This window comes from Bombina bombina, chromosome 6, assembly GCF_027579735.1.
Source record: "Bombina bombina isolate aBomBom1 chromosome 6, aBomBom1.pri, whole genome shotgun sequence".
Taxonomy (NCBI): Eukaryota; Metazoa; Chordata; class Amphibia; order Anura; family Bombinatoridae; genus Bombina; species Bombina bombina.
In genome coordinates this window covers 437,558,746-437,580,863 of record NC_069504.1, presented here as the reverse complement: position 1 = coordinate 437,580,863, position 22,118 = coordinate 437,558,746, and the positions used below count along the sequence as shown (strand labels likewise).

Genomic DNA, 22,118 nt, shown 5'->3' with positions numbered 1-22,118 from the left:
AACATATTCTGAGAAAATAGATGTAGAGTTTATCCTAAAATATATTGCGGATTAGATTGATAAAGGCACAGAGCTCTCAAATGTGCTGCCAGCCATGTCTGATGCTTGGACATGCACCCCCAATAATTCATTCTTTTGATGTGAAAATAATGATATTTTTCTAAAGAGAGAGTAAGGGCTAGATTTATCAAAGGCTAGGCGAACTCTGTATGTGCTTCGCCTGTAACTGCGCCCCAGCTCGCCTCCGGAGAAGCGCACATGTGCGCCTGAATTTATTAAAAAAATTAAGACGTAACTTTGCACAGGCGAGCTGGGGCATAATAATGATAAATTTCGCCTGTCGGAAAAAGCATTTACTCCCTATTTATCACAATACATCCTTATAAATATTTACGCCGCCATGTTTTGATTATTAAAAAAAGCGTTTTTTTAGGTAGCAAATTGCTGGCAATAACAGTCTCTTCTTGGAGCTGAGCCTTTGAAAAATTAGTTAAAAGAAGAAAGTACTGCATCACAAGATGTAAAAGCATGCATTATAATGGTGTTCGCCTCAGTCTGTATGGCGAAATATACAACACCTAGAAAAATAAAAAGGAAAAAACACAGAAGGTATTATGTGGCACACTTTTAATAAGATACTTCTCTCAGATAAGACATGGAAAGGGAGGACAGCTATAAATAATTAGTCAATATTTAAAATTAAATCAAACATACAAATACATATTACACAATGGGATAATATGGAGTTGTAGGAAAACCAATTATGCATGCATCAGTGTTTTACTAGTGGTCTTTATAGTAGGATTGAGACCGTCTGTGATTATCATATGAATGTATGAGTAAGATTCAAAAGAATCAATAAAAATCAGTTCCTAAATAGAAAAATATCTCATCATACCACCACAGTCATATCTAAATATCATTTCCTTTAAATAAGAAATATATAAATTTATCTGACTATAAGTGTTTACTTGGTTGATTTCTTAAAAATGAAAGATATCAAAATCATCCGTAACATGCATAGAAATGGAAAATAAAGTATAAAAATGTGTTTTTTTCTAACACAAGCTTCTCCTGTGTAAATGTGGTATAAAGATGTATAACTAAGTCAAGAAATTAATTACTACTACATATAAGTAGCGGTACGTTTAAAGTCTCTATATGGTCTAGTTTATAGGGTATCTATTTTTGCCTCAGATACTATGAACGGCCGGGTGAGAAGCTAACAGTATTATCCCCAAGGATCACAAACATATACCCACGTTCTATAATCTAGTATGGAATATATCCAGGCAATATTATAGTGTCGGCAGTTTCGGAAGGAGATTAAATTTAACCCCATATAAAAGAGACCGGTGCCAATTAAGGCAAACAAAATTAAGTTAAAGACTAATTGTTACTAAGTAGGTACAGGAGAAGCAGTGTGAACGCTTTAGCCACTGCTTCTCCTGTACCTACTTAGTAAAAATTAGTCTTTAACTTGATTTTTCACATTCTTGGGATAAGCCGTTTTGCACAATCAATGAATCATGATAGTCAAGAGTCTATCTCTGTAGGAACATTTAAACTTAATGGGATGATACAATAGAAAAATCAATGGATCTGCCTGTAAACAAGTGGCAAGTGCCTGTTTTGTTTCTGTAATAATGGATAACCAATACATTTGTATAAGTGGGCAATGCAGCCCTATATGGTCCATAGTCCCTCTTTGGTCCCATCCTCCTCCAGCAAACTTCACTAACGTGAGGGAATATTTTTGTCAATCTACAAAGTTCAGAGTTAAATACCAATGGCAAAGTAATTTCATACTATTTTAAGTGTTCCCTATAGATCACTGGTTTTCACATCTGTCCTCAGGCCTCCCCAACAGGCCAGGTTTTCAGGACGACCTTGGATGAGAGCAGGTTAAGAACCATATTTACAAATCAGTTAATTAATTCACCTGTGCTCCAGTTCAGATATCCTCAAAACGTGGCCTGTTAGGGAGGCCTGGGGACAGGTTTGAAAACCAGTGCTATAGAGGATGGGAATTTACTCATACACTGTGTGCAGAATTATTAGGCAAATGAGTATTTTGACCACATCATCCTCTTTATGCATGTTGTCTTACTCCAAGCTGTATAGTCTCGAAAGCCTACTACCAATTAAGCATATGAGGTGATGTGCATCTCTGTAATGAGAAGGGGTGTGGTCTAATGACATCAACACCCTATATCAGGTGTGCATAATTATTAGGCAACTTCCTTTCCTTTGGCAAAATGGGTCAAAAGAAGGACTTGACAGGCTCAGAAAAGTAAAAAATAGTGAGATATCTTGCAGAGGGTTGCAGCACTCTTAAAATTGCAAAGCTTCTGAAGCGTGATCATCGAACAATCAAGCGTTTCATTCAAAATAGTCAACAGGGTCGCAAGAAGCGTGTGGAAAAACCAAGGCGCAAAATAACTGCCCATGAACTGAGAAAAGTCAAGCGTACAGCTGCCAAGATGCCACTTGCCACCAGTTTGGCCATATTTCAGAGTTGCAACATCACTGGAGTTACCAAAAGCACAAGGTGTGCAATACTCAGAGACATGGCCAAGGTAAGAAAGGCTGAAAGACGACCACCACTGAACAAGACACACAAGCTGAAACGTCAAGACTGGGCCAAGAAATATCTCAAGACTGATTTTTGAAATGAGAGTGAGTCTTGATGGGCCAGATGGATGGGCCCGTGGCTGGATTGGTAAAGGGCAGAGAGCTCCAGTCCGACTCAGACGCCAGCAAGGTGGAGGTGGAGTACTGGTTTGGGCTGGTATCATCAAAGATAAGCTTGTGGGGCTTTTTCGGGTTGAGGATGGAGTCAAGCTCAACTCCCAGTCCTACTGCTAGTTTCTGGAAGACACCTTCTACAAGCAGTGGTACAGGAAGAAGTCTGCATCCTTCAAGAAAAACATGATTTTCATGCAGGACAATGCTCCATCACACGCGTCCAAGTACTCCACAGCGTGGCTGGCAAGAAAGGGTATAAAAGAAGAAAATCTAATGACATGGCCTCCTTGTTCACCTGATCTGAACCCCATTGAGAACCTGTGGTCCATCATCAAATGTGAGATTTACAAGGAGGGAAAACAGTACACCTCTCTGAACAGTGTCTGGGAGGCTGTGGTTGCTGCTGCACGCAATGTTGATGGTGAACAGATCAAAACACTGACAGAATCCATGGATGGCAGGCTTTTGAGTGTCCTTGCAAAGAAAGGTGGCTATATTGGTCACTGATTTGTTTTTGTTTTGTTTTTGAATGTCAGAAATGTATATTTGTGAATGTTGAGATGTTATATTGGTTTCACTGGTAAAAATAAATAATTGAAATGGGTATATATTTGTTTTTTGTTAAGTTGCCTAATAATTATGCACAGTAATAGTCACCTGCACACACAGATATCCCCCTAAAATAGCTATAACTAAAAACAAACTAAAAACTACTTCCAAAACTTTTCAGCTTTGATATTAATGAGTTTTTTGGGTTCATTGAGAACATGGTTGTTGTTCAATAATAAAATTAATCCTCAAAAATACAACTTGCCTAATAATTCTGCACTCCCTGTATTCTTAAATATCAATTGCCACTGTTTATTAGTTATTCTCGCTTGCAGGTCCTCACCATAATTTAGAATAATTAGTTAATGCAGTGGAATGCAACAGTAGCAATAATGTATATGAGATTGATAAAATCCCTTTTGTCAAAAGGGGTCAGGGATCTGTTAATATTAGGTTTATCAGAATGATAGAAGAGATAATGGGATATTTGTTGGTACCTATACTAGCTATTAAAGGGAGAGTAAACCTAGGAAATAAGGTTATATAATTCTGCAAATAGTGCAGAATTATATAACATTAGCTTAGCTACAGATTTCTAAAGTGAAGAGTTAAATAGATATCACACAAAGAAAACAGAACGCCGCTCCTGGCTCTACTGAGCGGGTCTGTTTTCTTCTGCTAAGCGCATCACAGGCATGTTGTCTATTCACAGCGTGCCCGATCGCGTTATTAAAATCAATGTAGCTCGCTCTCGCTCTGGTCTGGTAGTGGGAGCGAGTTACATTGATTTTAATAGCGCGATCGGGCCGGCTGTGATTAGACAGCGTGCCTGTGATGCACTTAGGAGAAGAAAACAGACCCACTCAGTAGAGCCAGGAGCGGCGTTCTGTTTTCTTTGTGTGATATCCATTTAACTCTTCACTTTAGAAATCTGGAGCTAAGCTAATGTTATATAATTCTGCACTATGTGCAGAATTATATAACATTATTTCCTAGGTTTACAGTTTACTGGCCCTTTAAATAATATATGGTTCTGATCTACTAAGGTTGCTCGCTGCTTTAAATTTTCTATCTTGTAGTACTGCATGACACAGAACTAAACCATGTATAGTATAGTTAGCTATAGGGTCGATTGTGTTCCCGATAGGAAAGCTAGGGATGTGCAGTAGGGGGGATAAGGGAGAGGGTATTGTGAAAATACAGCTGGGTTATTTATCAATTTATCCCAAATTCTATATGTTTCTAATATTATAGGGATTAAAAATTGTGGACAGCCAGCTGGCAAGTGTTCTAATTGTACCCACTCTTTGTTACATACATTGACACACCAGTCTACAACACTTACTAGGTGTGATGCATTCCTATAGCAGTTAATATTGGGAATCCCTATATGTGGTAGCTTTTGCAATAAGAATGAATGATATTTTGAAGCTTATTGGTAACGTTTGTAGTAAATATAATATTTGAGGAAGAATCGTTATTTCACTATGAATACAAGCTAACATTGTATATTTCTAAATTAGGCAATGATGACTGCATTGCAGACATGAGAGGTGACACACCAAAGCGAGTCAAATATATCCCACAAAATCCTTCATAGCTTCATGTGATGATGCTCTGTGTAAATTAAAATCTTACTGTTCACATTCCATTTCTTTTTAACTCTATTCTATAAACCCCATAAGAGATTAGATACAGTATACTTATCTATTATCAGTTAAATCAAAGAAACCACTGAATATCAGTAAAAGCTCAAAATTCACCACTATTTGAACGTACTACTCCTAATAATAATTTTAGATCCAGAATTTGACTAGTATTCACTACTGTTTCAGAAACAAAATTATAAATTAAAGATCCAAGTAATACTTATAGCACAATAGTTAATCAGAAACTCCAAATTTTATTTTATATTTTTTGCACCTTCAAGGGACATGAAATTCAAAAATGTTCTTATGATTCAGGAAGAGCACATATTTTTAAATAACTTTCCAATTTACTTCTAATATCTAGTTTTCTTCATTTTCTTGGCATTCTTTGTTAAAGGAGCAGCAATGCACGACTGGGAGCTAGTTGAACAAATCAGTAAGCCAATGAAAAGAGGCATATATGTGCAGCGACCAATGAGCAGCTAGCTCCAGCCCAAGAACCTACGTAATTGGAAAGCTCTGTATGCTCTATCTGAATCATAAAAGACAAATTTTGGGTTTCAGGTCTATTTCAAAAATGGTCTGGCTCCTAAGCATATGTCCCTGCATTTCAACAAAAGATACAAAAAGAATGAAAAAAATTGATAATAGAAGTAAAATTAGAAAAACATTTAAAATGACATGCTCTATCTGAATCTTGATATAAAAAAAATGGGTTTCATATCCCTTAAACTATTCTGTAAATATAAACAAGAGCATCTTTTTCATTTCTACAGGCTTAGGCTCTAGATCAGCAGTCGCCAACCAGTGGTCCGTGGACCACTGGTGGTCCACGAGAAGATTTTGGTGGTCCTTGACACCATCAAGCAGGAATTCATCTCCTCTGATGGTGTCACCCTGGTCACGCCGCAACTCCTTACAGTGCCTGGCTGGACATCAGTGAAAACCAATGGAGGAGTAAAATTACAATCTACCTATGCACGTTGCGTAGTACTGCGCAACTTGCATAGCTAGATTATATTTTAACTCCTCCCCCCACGCGCACTGCTCAGAGGAATCATATTTTATTTATTTTCTTCCCTTTACCTGACTCTTTGTAGTAGTTTTCCTAATTCCTTCCGATGGACTTACATCATTGTTAGTCTTCCTCCACTTCATCTTTTTTTTTTTATTAAATATTTTTTTACATTTTTTTTTATTAAATATTACATATTTTTCATTCTAATAATTTTCCCACACACAAAGCCACCTGAATTCTAGTAATTGCCATCCAGCAGATCAGCTATATTGCACCAGTATAATAGTAATTGCCAGTAACATCAGTTTGGGTTAGCTCACATCCATATTGAGAGCTTTCTTATCTGAAATAAACTTAATTTATGACTCCAATGTATGTCCATGATCATAAGTAGTTTTGAATAATTCCTAACTAGGAATATTAATACTTTTTTTTTTTTACCTCTTTCTACCTCTCTGTGATTTGGAAGTATTTTCTCAGTTCTGTCATTCAGTTAGTTAATTCAAAAAATAATTATTAAAAATGTGTAAATATATAACTATTGTAAACTATTGTAAACTAACTACTGCCCCATATCACTACTTCCGCTAGCTTCTAAAGTCCTAGAAAAACTAGTTTTCGATCGCCTAACACACTTCCTATCCTCCAACTCATTGCTTGACCCCCTGCAATCTGGCTTCCGTCCACAACACTCAACTGAGACTGCCCTCACCAAGGTTACTAACGATCTTCTTTCTGCTAAAAACAATGGCCACTATTCTATACTTATCTTACTTGACCTGTCTGCTGCCTTTGACACTGTTGACCATCCCCTCCTCCTACGGACTCTCAGCTCCCTTGGGCTCTGTGACATTGCCCTCTCCTGGATCCACTCTTATCTCTCTAATAGGTCCTTTTCTGTCTCATTGGCTGGTGACTCATCCTCTCCATTGCCTCTGTCTGTTGGAGTACCTCAAGGCTCTGTTCTAGGCCCTCTACTCTTCTCTATTTATACTTCCTCACTGGGTAAACTTATCAGTAGCTATAGCTTCAACTATCACCTCTATGCTGATGATACTCAGATCTACCTATCCACCCCTGCACTCTTTCCTTCTGTCCTTTCCCACATCAGCGACTGCTTATCTGACATTTCTTCCTGGATGGCCTCTCACCACCTAAAAATCAACATGGCCAAGACTGAGCTTCTTCTAATCCCCCCAACTAATTCTACTCCAGTTTCTAAGTTTACTATCACTGTCGGTGACACCAAGTCCGCTGCCTAGGAGTTACACTCGACTCCAATCTGTCCTTCATACCCCACATCCAATCGCTCTCTTCATCCTGTCGCAACCACCTACGCAATATCTCCAAAATTCATCCTTTTCTGAGTGCTGAAACTACTAAACAGCTAATCCATTCCCTAGTAATTTCCCTGCTTGACTACTTTAACAACCTACTAACTGGCCTTCCTCTCTCCCGCCTCTCCCCTTCAATCCATCCTAAATGCCTCTGCTAGGCTAATCCACCTCGCCCTTACCAATGCAGCCCCCCCATACCTGTCCTCACTCATCAACAAATATACTCCAGCCCGTCCCCTAAGATCCAACAATGATCTACTCCTTGCCTCTTCTACCATCACCTCCTCTCATGCTAGACTGCAGGACTTCTCTCATGCGGCACCAACCCTCTGGAACGCACTTCCTCAAGCGGTCAGATTTTCCCCCAACCTCTCCTCCTTTGAACGCTCCCTAAAGACCTTCTTGTTCAGGGAAGCCTATAACCAAATCAGTAACTAATGAATTCCACTTGCCTAATAGTTGCCCTCATCTAACTTCACACTAACATCATTCCCACCTTTGCAGTCCCCACCTCCTGTTTCTCGCCCTCCTACCCATTTTGATTGTAAGTTCCCACGGGAACAGGGCTCCCAATTCCTCCTGTATTTGTTTGTTAAATTGTGTCCGGTGTCTCATATTGTACTGTCCTTTTATCTTTGTTACCTATGAACAGCGCTGCGGAATCTGTTGGCGCTTTATAAATAAATAGTAATAACTTAGCTATGGTTATTCTAGTTATGTACAGTATGTATGTGTATATATATATATATATATATATATATATATATATATATATATATATATATATATATGTAAACACACATTATAGAGGTTTGTACCTCTTTAAAAAAAAATTCATGTTAGTGGTCCACGGGATTCAAAATTGTGAGTATAGTGGTCCCTGAGATCTGAAAGGTTGGCGACCCCTGCTCTAGATGATGTATATTTAAAAACATTTTCTGCATATAGCTACAGCCTATTCTTTGCTTTTTTTGCCACTGAGGTCACAATGTTGGTCACTGTCTCCTTTGGACTTTGGTTACCACGTTGTAGATTTGTGAAACCCCAAGTGTTGGAGATTTTCCCATAATCTAAAAATATGCAACTGTCTGCTTTCAATCCAGCACACACAAATCCTTTGGTCGTTCAACTGATAAATCAGTATAGTACTCAAAAGGTGAAATTTCTACATTGTTTTCCATAATATGACAAATGTATGTTACTAATCATTACTATTTTATGGAACTATTTTGCATAGTATCCTTTCCAAGTATTTTTTTAATATTGACTATGTCTGCTGACAAGCTCACAAGAGCTGCTGATGCAATGCTGAATACGGAGAGCGTATTGCTCTCCACATTCAGCGACGTCTGTCGGACCTGATCCGCACTGTCGGATCAGGTCTGACAGATATTTGATAAATAGGCCTCATAGAGTACTTAAAAGGGACACTAAACCTATTTTTTTTTCTTTAATGATTCAGATAGAGTATGCAATTTTAAGTAACTTTCTTACTTACTCCTATTATAATTTTTTTCTTCGTTCTTTTGCTATCTTTATTTAAAAAGTGGGAATGTAAAGCTTAAGAGCCGGCCCATTTTTGGTTCAGAAGCTGGGTTACACTTGCTTATTGGTTTGCTAAATGTAGCCACCAATAAGCAAGCACTATCCAGGGTGCTGAACCTGAAATGGGATGGCTAGTAAACTTTAAATTCCTGCGTTTTAAATAAATATAGCAAGAGAACGAAGAAAAAATGATAGTAGGAATAAAATTAGAAAGTTGCTTAAAACTGCATGCTCTATCTGAATCATGAAAGAAAAAAATGTGGGTTTAGTATACCTTTAAATGGACAGTAACTCTACCAATAATGTTATATAGTTCTGCACATAGTGCAGAATTATATAACATTAGCTTAGCGCCAGCTTTCTAAAGCAAAGGACTGGAGAGATATTTTACTCTGAAAATGAATTTTACAGTACGCCACCCTTGGCTCTACTGAGCAGGTTTGTTTTCCTAAGCGCACCGCGGCATGCTGTCTAATCACAGCTGGCCCGATTGCGCCATTAAACTCAATGTAGCTCTCTCCTGCTACCAGACCAGAGCGGGAGCGAGCTACATTGAGTTTAATAGCACGATTGTGCACACTGTGACTAGACAGCATACCTGCAATGCGCTTAGGAAAACAAACAGTCCTGCTCAGAGCGAGGAGTGGCGTTCTGCAAAATTCAGCTTCAAAGTAAAATATCTCTCCAATCCTTTGCTTTAGAAAGCTGGCACTAAGCTAATGTTATGCAATTCTGCACTATGTGCAGAATTATATAACATTATTTGTTAAGTTTACTGTTCCTTTAAGACATGAGCACACCCCTGAGCTCTTATGAGCCTACCTAGTTTTACTCTACCAAGAGAACGAAGCAAATTTTAAAAACAGAAGTAAATTGGAAAATTGTTTAAAATTGCATGCTCTATCCAAATCATAAATGTTTAAGGTTGACTTAAACGTTTTTGTAACATTCTGTAGTTTCATTTTGGTTACAAAAATCTATTTTATTTCATTAAGAAAACTGCCGAGCTAATATAAAACTATAATTTTTGAATAAACGTTGCATACATGTATGGTACATTCTCAAGTGTATACAAACGTGCGCACACACACACGCGCGCGCGCGCACACACACAAACTACAAAACACTTTATCCAAACTGCTTGGGACCAGAAAAGGTTTGGGTTTAGTAATAGTTCTAGATTTACATTTGTAAAATGCAACAGGTTGGAGAGATCATGGCACAAGCATAAAGAATAATATCTCATGTAGTTTAAGCAATATTTACATAATACATCTTATACATGCAACCTAAAAGTCATTTGTAATACTTTTGTATACATTTTATCCTAAGAAAGATAGTACAATACTGTAGTTGGTCTATATTTATTTTATTTAAACAACTACAACCTTTCTAACATTTGCATTTTAGAAAACAAAAACCAGACCAAAGATGCAGGCATAAAAGAAGTAACTTACTGGATGAAAAAAATGCAATTTGTAATCAATATTTAAAAAAAAATAGAATTATGGAAAAGTCTGGATTTCAAAATAATTCCAGATTTTGGAATTCTGGGTTTGGGGGATTTGTATCCTGAAGAAGCATGGAATATGCGGCAGGAAACGTGCAGTGTTTTGCGACTGCTGAGGTCTGTTGGCATTTCCTGATATTGAACATGGATGTTTTATTATGCACATTAAAAGTTAGGTTTTACCCCTCGGAAACCAATGTTTTTTGGATTCTTTGGATATATATACTATATTACAAACTAACAAAATAAGATACTTACTGGCTTTTTGATGTGTATTCCATTAGAAAGGCAAACTCCTTCATAAAGCATTGACAGAGGTGATTTTTTTCAGGTGCCCCAGACATCATAGTAAGCCATACAGGCTCAGAAATCCTTGGCATTGTGTACAGATTACAGATAATTGTTCTAGAGGTTTAAAAAAAAAAACAAAAAAAAACAAAAAAAAAAAAAACAGTATATATTTTGTTGGACAGCAAGTGTGCATTCTATAAAAGAGAACTTGGTAATTTACTAAACAAATGCATTTAAAAAAAAAAAAAATCAAATTAACATTTCCACAACAGTTAAAACACATTAATAAATAAATGTGTGCAATTGTTTGAAACATGGTACAAAGCTTGTTCCTTTAAGATAGAGGTGAATTTGTTTCGTAGGTTCTGCATTCTAATGCAAAATAAACTATAAAATTATTTTTGTTAAATTACTCCCACATAATCAAATAATGATGCTTTTTTCCCCTCCATTGACAAAATAAAGGATTTATACCTACCAATAAATACATTTCATTTAAAGTGTTAACTTAATACTCAGCAACTTGTGGGATACACTGCCTTGTATCTACTAGAACAAAAACCCTATCAGATGTCTTCTATATTTCTGTCTTTTTCTATTAAGTATCCTGTCACATACAGTTAAGATGATCTCTCTGGAGGAAGGCACTTTGACCCCTAGGAATATTTTTGGGAGGTCAAACAGTATCTTCGCACTCAAAGTGATGACATCGACACCCAACCAAACATTTTGTTTTTATGTCTCCTTGGCTCTGACTTAATTTGCAAGTATAAATATTGTTTTCTATAGCACCTCATGAGGAGAAAAATATGCAGTTATTAGTGGTGCCCATATGTCTTATGAAGAACAGTCTGCAAGAGCTTCCTTCCTATGTATGCTCTCCAACAAAGAAAACCATGTGAATGAAGCAAGTCTGATAACAGAAGTAAATTAAAAACTTATTTTTATAAAACTGTATGTTCTGTCTGAATCACAAAAGAAAAAAATTGTGTTTCAGGTCCCTTAATTATGGCAAGTCCTGGTAGTCAATGGGCGAGTTTACTTCTGTGTTTTGTATATGTTTAGGGAAAATTACAAATGGCTGTGACAACCTTTTTGTATATCAGTTTGTTAGGTTGAAGGCTGACATGTATGGATGTACTTTAGGGGCTAGAGTATGAAGAGGTCTTGACATGGCACCTATGCCTATCGCAATTTGGCCAAATGCTGTAACTAACTCATGTATGCATTTGAGCCACATATTGGATGAGTTGCGTTTAATATTTATATGTGATCTCTACTTCTTACAAATAGTACCCAGGCTTGTCTTAGTCACTGGATATGAAGCCAGCTTTATTTTAGTACCAGAAGAGCATCCAGGATGGAGCATGACTGGACCAGCCACACACAAGTGCCAGCTGGCAGTACAGTGCAAAAACCATAGATGCAGCAATTATAAGCTGTATACTCTGATATGAGCACTTGTCTGCTCCTCCTAGAATGCCTTGAAAACAGGGCAGCTATACATGATAGGACCACTGACAAATGCATAGTCCACCTCTAACTAGCAGGTTCTCCAGGAGGTAATATCCTGCATGACAAGGCTGCAGCGGCTGAGCCTTTACAGGAGTGAGCAGGCTGTATAAAAAGTGATTCTTTATTCAGATGTACTATATAAGTATGCAGAAACTAAAATGAAGCCAACAGGAAAGGAGTGGTATATATGAAGGGAAGGTATACATTGAAGACATCTGTGGGGATTTACTTACTTTAAGAAGACATAGGCCCCACTAGCTCCTAGCTAATAGGACACCACGGGAGTAGTAGTTCTACCCCCCCCATCCCACAGCCATCTAAAACAGGACACTTTTAAACACTAATGACCCTGTGTGAATAACCTAACTTTTATTGTCAGAGCTGTAGAGGTTCGTCCATGTCCTACAAATACATCTGTGGGAGATGTCCCTTTTTAGCAAATGAGAACAAATGCTGTATTTCCTATACTAAATAAACAAAAACAGAAGCTGCTTCCCAGAAATATTTAAAAGGTACATTAAAACACAAACATTTTCTCTTTCTTGATGCAGATAGATCATAAAATGTTAAACAACTTTCCAATTATTATCATTTTAGCTTCATTCATATTTTATTGAAGGAGTAGCAATGCACTGGTGAGAGCTAGATGAACATAATTGTTAAGACAATGAAAAGAGGCATATTTTGTGCAGCCACCAATCAGCAGTTGGCTCCCACAGCTTCTGAGCCTAGGTATGCTTTTCAACAAAGGATACCAAAATAAAATTAATTAGATATTAGAGCATACAATTTTAAACAACTTTCCAATTTACTTCTAACTGAATCATGAAATAACATTTTTGGGTTTCATGTCCCTTTAACTTTATACTCTGATTTAATTTAAAAAATCTAGTATAAAAAATATAATTGAATAAAAACCTCCACATAAATATGATTATTTTTAGATGGATATTAAAGGGACAGTACACTGTAAAATTGTTATTATATTAATGTATTTTCAATGACTTGTTATACCAGCTGCAGGGTATAAAAACAAAATTTATGCTTACATGATAAATTTATTTCTTTGAGATGTGGTGAGTTCACAGGTTCATCTTAATTACTGTTGGGAATACCACTCCTCGCCAGAAAGAGGAGGCAAAGAGCACCACAGTAAAAACTGTTAAGTATCACTTCCCTACCCATAAACCCCAGTCATTCGACCGAAAGTGAATGGAGAAAGGAAAGTAACACAAGGTGCGGAGGTGACTGAGGTTTAGTAAAAAACCTAAAACAATTACCCAAAAAACAAAGGGTGGGTCCGTGGACTCACCACATCTTGAAGAAATAAATGTATCAGGTAAGCATAATTTTTGTTTTCTTCTAAAGATGTGGTGAGTCCACAGGTTCATCTTAATTACTGTTGGGAACAATATCCAAGCTAGAGTACACAGATGAATAGGGAGGGATAAAAAACCAGCATGCCTAAATATTTCTCCCAAAAGCTGCCTCAGCCGACACAAAAGTATCAAATCTGTAAAATTTTGAAAAAGTATGCAAAGACGACCAAGTTGCAGCTTTGCAAATCTGCTCCATAGAGGCTTCATTTTTGAAAGCCCAAGAAGAGGCTATGGCTCTGGTGGAATGAGCTTTAACCCTCTCTGGAGTCTGTTTCCCAGAGGATTCATAAGCCCTACGGATCACACTCCTCAACCAAAGAGCTAGAGTAGAGGCAGACGCTCTCTGAACTTTCTATACTTCCCAGAAAAACGAACAAATAAAGCTGAAGATTTCCGAAAGTCTTTAGTTGCTTCCAAGTAAAACTTAAGAGTGCGAACCACCTCCAGATTATGCAGAAAGCGCTCCTTGTCTGAAGAATGCTTCGGACACAGGGAAGGAACAACAAATTTTCGGATTAATATTCTTAGTGGATACAACCTTGGAAAGGAATCCCAACTTAGTACAAAGAACAGATTTATCAGCATGAAAAATGAGATAAGGAGAATCAAACTGTAAATGGACAGTTCAGATGCTCTTCGAGCAGAAGAAATAGCCAACAAGAACAAAACTTTCCACAACAAAAGTTTAATGTCAAGGGAATGCATCGGCTCAAACGGACGCCGTTGTAAAACCTTAAGAACAAGATTAAGGCTCCAAGGAGGAGCAATCACCTTAAACACCGGCCTAATTCTGACTAAGGCCTGACAAAAAGACTGAACGTCCGGCACATCTGCCAAAAGTTTATGTAAAAAGGACTGATAAGGCCGAAATTTGACCCTTCAGAGTACTAACAGACAAGCCTTTATCCAGACCCTCCTGAAGTAAGGATAATATTCTTGGGATCCTAACCTTACTCCAAGAATATCCCTTAGCTTCACACCAAAAAATATATTTCCTCCATATCTTATGGTAAATCCTTCTAGTGACTGGCTTACGAGCCTGGATCAGTGTCTCAATCACTGACTCGAAAAACCCCACTTAGATAGAATAAAGCGTTCAATCTCAAAGCAGTCAGCTTCCGAGAAACGAGATTTGGATGAAGAAGAGGCAGCTGAAGAAGGTGGTCCTTCCTCAGAGGTAGCTTCCATGGAGGTAGAGTTGACATCTTCACTAGATCTGCATACCAGATTCTCCGAGGCCTGGGGCAATTAGAATCACTGATGCTCGTTCCCGTCTTATGCGGGCAATCACCCGAGACAGGAGGGCAAACTGAGGAAAAATATAAGCCAACTGGAAGTCCTACAGAACTACCAGGGCATCTATTAGAAAGGCCTGAGGATCCCTTGACCTGGAACCGTACCTTGGAAACTTTGCATTTTGGCGGGACGCCATGAGATCCACCTCCGGCATCTCTCATCTGGATACCAGTTTGGAGAACACTTCCGGATGGAGTTCCCATTCCCCCAGATGGAGAGTCTGCCTGCTTAGAAAATCGGCTTCCCAGTTGTCTACTCCCGGGATGTGGACGGCTGACAGACAACAACAGTGGTCTTCCGTCTACTGAATGATCCGAGACACCTCCCTCATCGCTAGGGAACTTCGTGTTCCCCCCTGATGGTTGATGTATGCTACTGATGTTATGTTATCTGATTGGAATCTGATGAACTGGTTTGAGGCCAAGATAAAAGCGCATTGTAAATTGCTCTCAACTACAGAATGTTGATCGGTAGTTTGGACTCCTCCTGAGTCCAAAGACCCTGAGCTTTGAGGGATTTCCAGACTGCCCCCCAGCCCACCAGGCTGGCGTCTGTAGTCACTATCACCCAAGATGGTCTCCGAAAACAAGTGCCCTGGGACAGTTACTCCTGAGAAAGCCACCAATGAAGAGAATCCTTTGTTTTCTGATCCAACACTATCTTTGGAGAAAGATCCAGATAATCTCAGTTTCACTGATTGAGCATGCATAACTGTAAAGCTCTCAGATGAAAACAAGCAAATGGCACGATGTCCATGGCAGCCACCATCAGTCTAATTACTTCCATACACTGAGCAACTGAAGGATGAAATGTCTCCTGAAGGACTCAACAAGCCGATAGTTTTGACTGTTCTGGTCTCCATCAGGAATATCTTCATCAGAACAGAGTCTATAATCATCCCTAAGAACACAACTCTTGTTGCTGGAACCAGAGAACTCTTTTCCACATTTACCTTCCACCCGTGCGACCGGAGAAAGGAAATTAACATCTCCTTGTGAGATGCTGCCTTTGGAAAGGAGGGAGTGTGAATTAGAATGTCATCCAGATAGGGGGCCACTGCTATCCCCCTTGACCGGATCACCGCTAGAAGGGCCCCTAAGAACCTTCGAGAATATTCTGGGAGCTGTGGCCAGGCCGAAAGGCAAGGCCACAAACTGAAAATGACTATCCAGAAATGCAAATCTCAGAAACTTGTGATGATCCCTGTGGATGGGAACATGTAAGTAAGCGTTCTTCAAATCTATGGTTGTCATATACTGACCCTCTTGGATCAAAGGAAGAATTGTCCGAATGGTTTCCATCTTGAACAATGGAACCTTGAGGAATTTGTTTAGACATTTTAAGTCTAGAATCGGGCGGAAGGTTTCCTCTTTTTTGGGAACTACGAACAGGTTTGAGTAAAAACCCAGACCCTGTTCCAACTTTGGAACTGGAACAATCACCCCCAGGGCCAAGAGGTCTTCGATACACCTCAAGAACGCCTCTCTCTTTATCTGGTCTGCAGATAACCTGGAAAGGTGAAACCTGCCCCTGGGGGGACAACCCTTGAATTCTAACCTGTAGCCCTGAGACACAATTTAAACTGCCCATGGGTCCGGAATGTCCCTTAACCAGACTTGAGCGAACTGAGAGAGTTTGCCCCCCACTAGATCCAAGCCTGGATCAGGGGCAACCGCTTCATGCAGATTTAGAGTAGGGTAGCATGCTTTTTGGCCTGCTTACTCTTACTCCAGGACTGAGTCAGTTTCCAGGCTGACTTGTTATTATCTTGCTTGGATGAAGATGAGGAGGACTTTCCTCTATAGTTGCGAAAAGAACGAAAATTACTTTGACGTCCCTTCGGTTTGCTCCTCTTATCCTCGGGCAGAAAAGACCCTTTTCCACCTGTAACATCAGAAATTATTTCCGCCAAACCCGGTCCAAAAGTAAGGAAGAGCCCTCAGTTTAGCCTTAGATGAAACATCAGCTGACCAAGACTTCAACCATAAAGCCCGTCTGGCCAAAGCAGCAAAACCAGAAGCCTTAGCTCCCATTCTGAGGACCTGGAGGACCGCATCAGCAATATAGGAATTGGTGAACCTGAGAGCTCTGGTCCTGTCCTGAATCTCGTCAAGAGGCATTTCCTCCTGTAGAGAATCTGTTACTGCCTCAAACCAGTATAAGGCAGCACTAGTCACTGTAGCAATACAGACCACTGGTTCCATTGAAGACCAAGATGTGCATAGATCTTCTTAAGATAAGCCTCCATCTTTTTATCCATAGGATCTTTGAAGGCACAACTATCCTCAATAGGTATAGTCGTCCTCTTGGCTAGAGTGGTAATGGCACCCTCTACCTTGGGTACTGAAGACCAAACCTCCGTAATGGAAGAATCTAATGGAAACATTTTCTTAAAGGGACAGTCAAGTCCAAAAAAAACTTTCATGATTTAAATAGGGCATGCAATTTTAAACAACTTCCCAATTTACTTTTATCACCAATTTTGCTTTGTTCTCTTGGTATTCTTAGTTGAAAGCTAAAACTAGGAGGTTCATATGCTAATTTCTTAGACCTTGAAGACTGCCTCTAATCTGAATACATTTTGACCACTAGAGGGCATTAGTTCACATGTTTCATATAAATAACATTGAGCTCATGCATGTAAAGTGACCTAGGACTGAGCACTGATTGGCTAAACTGCATGTCTGTCAAAAGAACTGAAATAAGGGGGCAGTCAGCAGAAGCTTAGATACAAGGTAATTACAGAGGTAAAAAGTATATTAATATAACTGTGTTGGTTGTGCAAAACTGGGGAATAGGTAATAAAGGGATTATCTTTCTTTTTAAACAAAAAAAATTCTGGTGTCGACTGTCCCTTTAAACACCGGAGACCACCACTGGTTTCTTCAACTCTTGCGCTATGATTTCCTTAGCCCTATCTGGGACCGGAAAAACCTCCAATTTTGCTTTGTTCTCTTGGTATTCTTAGTTGAAAGCTAAAACTAGGAGGTTCATATGCTAATTTCTTAGACCTTGAAGACTGCCTCTAATCTGAATACATTTTGACCACTAGAGGGCATTAGTTCACATGTTTCATATAAATAACATTGAGCTCATGCATGTAAAGTGACCTAGGGACTGAGCACTGATTGGCTAAACTGCATGTCTGTCAAAAGAACTGAAATAAGGGGGCAGTCAGCAGAAGCTTAGATACAAGGTAATTACAGAGGTAAAAAGTATATTAATATAACTGTGTTGGTTGTGCAAAACTGGGGAATGGGTAATAAAGGGATTATCTTTCTTTTTAAACAACAAAAATTCTGGTGTCGACTGTCCCTTTAAACACCGGAGACCACCACTGGTTTCTTCAACTCTTGCGCTATGATTTCCTTAGCCCTATCTGGGACCGGAAAAACCTCAGAAGAGGAAGGAACTTCAAAGAAACTATTAAATTTATTGGAATTCTTAGGTGTTACTACTGCCTGAGAATCAGAATCATCCAAAGTAGCTAAAACCTCCTTTAGTAACACCCCGAGGTGTTCTATCTTAAACCTGAAGGAAGAACCTTCACTATCAGAGAACGGCATTATACTGTCTGAATATGAAATCTCACACTCAGAGCGAGAATTCTCCTCATCCTTCGATCTTAAAGGAACCTGAGGGTCGGTGTTGGAAACAGATACACTAACCTCTGAAACCTTAGATTTCCTCTTGCGCTTCCCTGAAAATCTGGGAAACTTGGCTAAGGCTGAGGATACCTGGGTAGCAATCTCTGCTTTTAAAAATGCTCCGCTGGGAGTTAAAGAGGAACTGCAGGACACAGTGTTAGCTGCCATAGAGGCTTGGGACGAAATAGGGGAAGGTCCTGGCATTACCAGGACAACATCCTCCTGAGAGACACAAGGCTCAACATTAAAAAAACTTGTCTTCACCCTGCAATGTCTGTTTTACAGATAAAGAACAGAACTGCATAGGAGCTGCAATTTGCATGTCTAAACACAATAAACAGGGATTGAAATGAGTGGAATTCATATCAGACATAACTGGTATTATCATCTATTCAAACTCTCTCGCATTTTAATATAATGTAAGAATTAAACAATTCAAAATAATAAGACTTTAATAAACACTTTTAATAAAATGACCTCAGAAAAAAAATAGTATACAGAGGTGCTCTTACCACCACTTGAAGCAGATCTACCCTGCAACGTATCACTTGCGCTCCTAAAGCGCTCCTCACTACGCAGCAAAAAATTCACACAGCCGAAATGCGCAGGCCCAATGACGTCACCAACGTCAGAAGGTGAGAAAACACTCTCGTGGTCTGAACAAGAAAGTGGGCGTGGTTAAAACCAGCACGCAAACAGAAGCAAAAAACAAAACCGTTTAATAATAAACAGTGCAGCTAAAAAACACAAACAGAAAAATTTGCCTTGAAACTCTTCAATCTCACATGTCTCTATAACCTGTGCCTGAGAGCATGTCTAGTAATAACACCTATCCCATAAGTGCATTATCCGTTTATTCAATAGCTGAAACTTTCAGTATAGGTTGGGATACCACAAGCTAAATCAGCTACTTCAAAGGCCAAAATAGGGGTAAAGGAGCTACTTTGAAACAATTTAATACACTCCAGAAAGTAAAAAGGATCATTGGGAACAATTTAAATGAGAGTTCTTTTGGTAAAAACAAATATGTTAAATCAAAGTAAACTTAAAAAGGAACAGATTGTTTAAAAAAAACAGCAAACAAACTTGATTTCTTTACAAATTAGCACTTAGACATTCTTACTGTAACCACTGCCCCATGTGTGATAAGAGGGGGAGAATTTTGAAAACCTAAGTTTTTACTCTGCCAGTTCTGGGCATGAGCAAATCTGACTCCATGTTATCTAGTCTGTTCACTAGCCTAGAAGTTTATGACATGTTTAAATAAACCTTCCTGCTAAGGCCCCTCCTCCTTGTAGTGCTCTGACAGGAAGCACAAAGTGTAAAAAATAAATAAAAATGTAAAATCCATTTAACCCCTTCATTCTGTCCTAACTGCACTGGGCTTTAGCATCGTTAGGACGGCATTTGGCTGTAATGAACCCATAGTGCCTTCCTGAATGGGATTGCGGCCTGGAGGGGGTGCCTAGCGTCATAGACACTCCCCCCCGACAGGATCCCATCATTTAAATCACACGATCACATGAACGATCGTGTGATTACAATTTTTACTTATTTGTTTACATCAAAACTTTGTTCTGATGTAGACAAATAAGACCCCACAGGAAAGAGTTATATAGATGAATAATACATATTGCAATACCTTCTATTAACATTCTCAAACAATACACCAATGAAACTGACTGTTTATCATCCCTTAAGGAAATAAATTAGCATTAATGCCTAAGAAAACATTGAAAGTCATCTAGGTAAAATCTGTGTATTATATATAGTCTGCACAATAGATCCCTGACATCAGGTAAAATAAATACTATTAGTAAACCACTATTTTTCCAACAAGAAGAGGATTCTTTTAGAAAAAGCTGTTGTTCTACAACATTGGCATTTAACAACCATCCTGGGCTTTAGGTGTTAAATTGTGTGTGCACTAAACAGACAGACCAAGTCTTGTGACACATTATTTACTATTCTGGTAACCCCTGGCTAAATCTATGCCTGATAGTGTTTCCTTCAACAGAGATCATATTCTGCTGGCTGCTCACCAGTAGACATGTGACTGCAATAAAGGGAACTCTGGATACCAGAAATAAAGAGTATTAATGGCTCACAAAGTAAGTCCAGGGCTCAGTAGCTATGTGTATACATGCTTACACCCTGCCCAACACAAAAAGGGTGCAATAATTCTACAGTTATACTTGTTAACTACTACATTCCCAGAGGAGAACACAATTAAGCGGAACCATATACTGTCAAGTATTTTAGCAGTTTTTACTCAAAGGGACAGAGTATACAGTTAAAAAAAAACATCCTTTATTATCTTTGTCTAAATGCTTAAAATCTTAGCTCCTTTCCTTGAGAGAATATTGAGGCAGGCTCAGGAGTGCGAGTGTGACTTCAGTATAACATTGTTACAAACACTGTTGCAAACACTGCTGCCATATAGCGCTCAAGACAAAATGCACACACTCCTGAGCCTACCTCAGTATCTCAAGGATTGGAGTGGAGTTTCAACAAAGCATATCAAAAGAAAGAGATGCATTTAAGAACAGATATAAAAAAAGATATAAAAAACAAATTAATTGTATTCTCTTTCTGAATCATGAACATTTAGCTTTGACTTCCATGTTTCTTTAAAGGTAATTTTCTAGGTTGGCTATATTAAAAGGGTATGCTGAGCAGATTATACATGTAACAGGGTAGTTAAATAAATTCACGTAGTAATTACAGCGAGGGCTGGATGCCAGTGTGATTAGGTGCAAAACTACTGTAAAAACTAAACGGGTAAGTAACTGTTAGTTTTAAACATTTTTGTCTGCCTTCTTTTTGCAAATAATGTTTTTAACACACTTTAATAAGCGTTTCTGCTGGAAAAAATAGCATCTGTAACTGCACTGTTAACATTATAGTAAGTTGTTTTACTGCCATGGTATATATATCAGGTGTATTTTAACTCCACCATTTACTAGGAATGGGCCATTAATAATAAACTTATATAATGTGTTAGACAACTGTATTGTTAAATAATTGCTCAGTCTAAACTTTGCTGCTCCTAAGCCAGACATGGCTGCCAGCCTGATGAGGTACAGAAGCCAAACAACATCCATGTTTTGCCTAAGAATTTCACAGGAGTGCGTGCGGTACTAAAGATTTAACAATATGTTTATAACCCCTTTGGAGCGGTTAGATACTAGTTTGCAACAAACTTGTTATAATAAGACTAGAATGTCTACTGAAGGGATTGGAGTTCAGAAACGTTGCTATACATGCACATACTTGATAGCTGCCTGCACCTTTTCACTAACATTGAATCAAGTACTGCTATCCCATCAACTCATGGGGGTCATGTCAGGTTATTAGCGGTTTTCAGACTCAATTTTTTTTTCTCAGGTAGTTAAAAGACCATGTGAGAAATATAATACTATTCCTGATAAACACCACATGGTGAGATTACTGCTGAGGTGTAATATGCCCCAGAATGCTGGGCATTCACCTAGCTCCTGTTAAGGAAATCTCTTGTAGTCTATGGACTCAATGCCAATTGACCTTGACCTTACTGAAGAAGCCAGCCAAAAACAAAGTTAGCCTAAGACCACTCTTTTTTTTGCAATGATTCAGAAATGAAACTGGTTTAAAT

General features: G+C 38.6%; 1 protein-coding gene across 1 annotated transcript in view; it reads right to left on the bottom strand.

The window, feature by feature from the left end:
• The window catches only part of FNIP1 (folliculin interacting protein 1), a 177,407-nt gene that overhangs the window by 57,986 nt on the left and 97,303 nt on the right, over window positions 1-22,118 (bottom strand). The window contains 1 exon segment of the mRNA XM_053717196.1: window positions 10,615-10,761. Coding sequence (XP_053573171.1) covers window positions 10,615-10,761 — 147 coding nt within the window.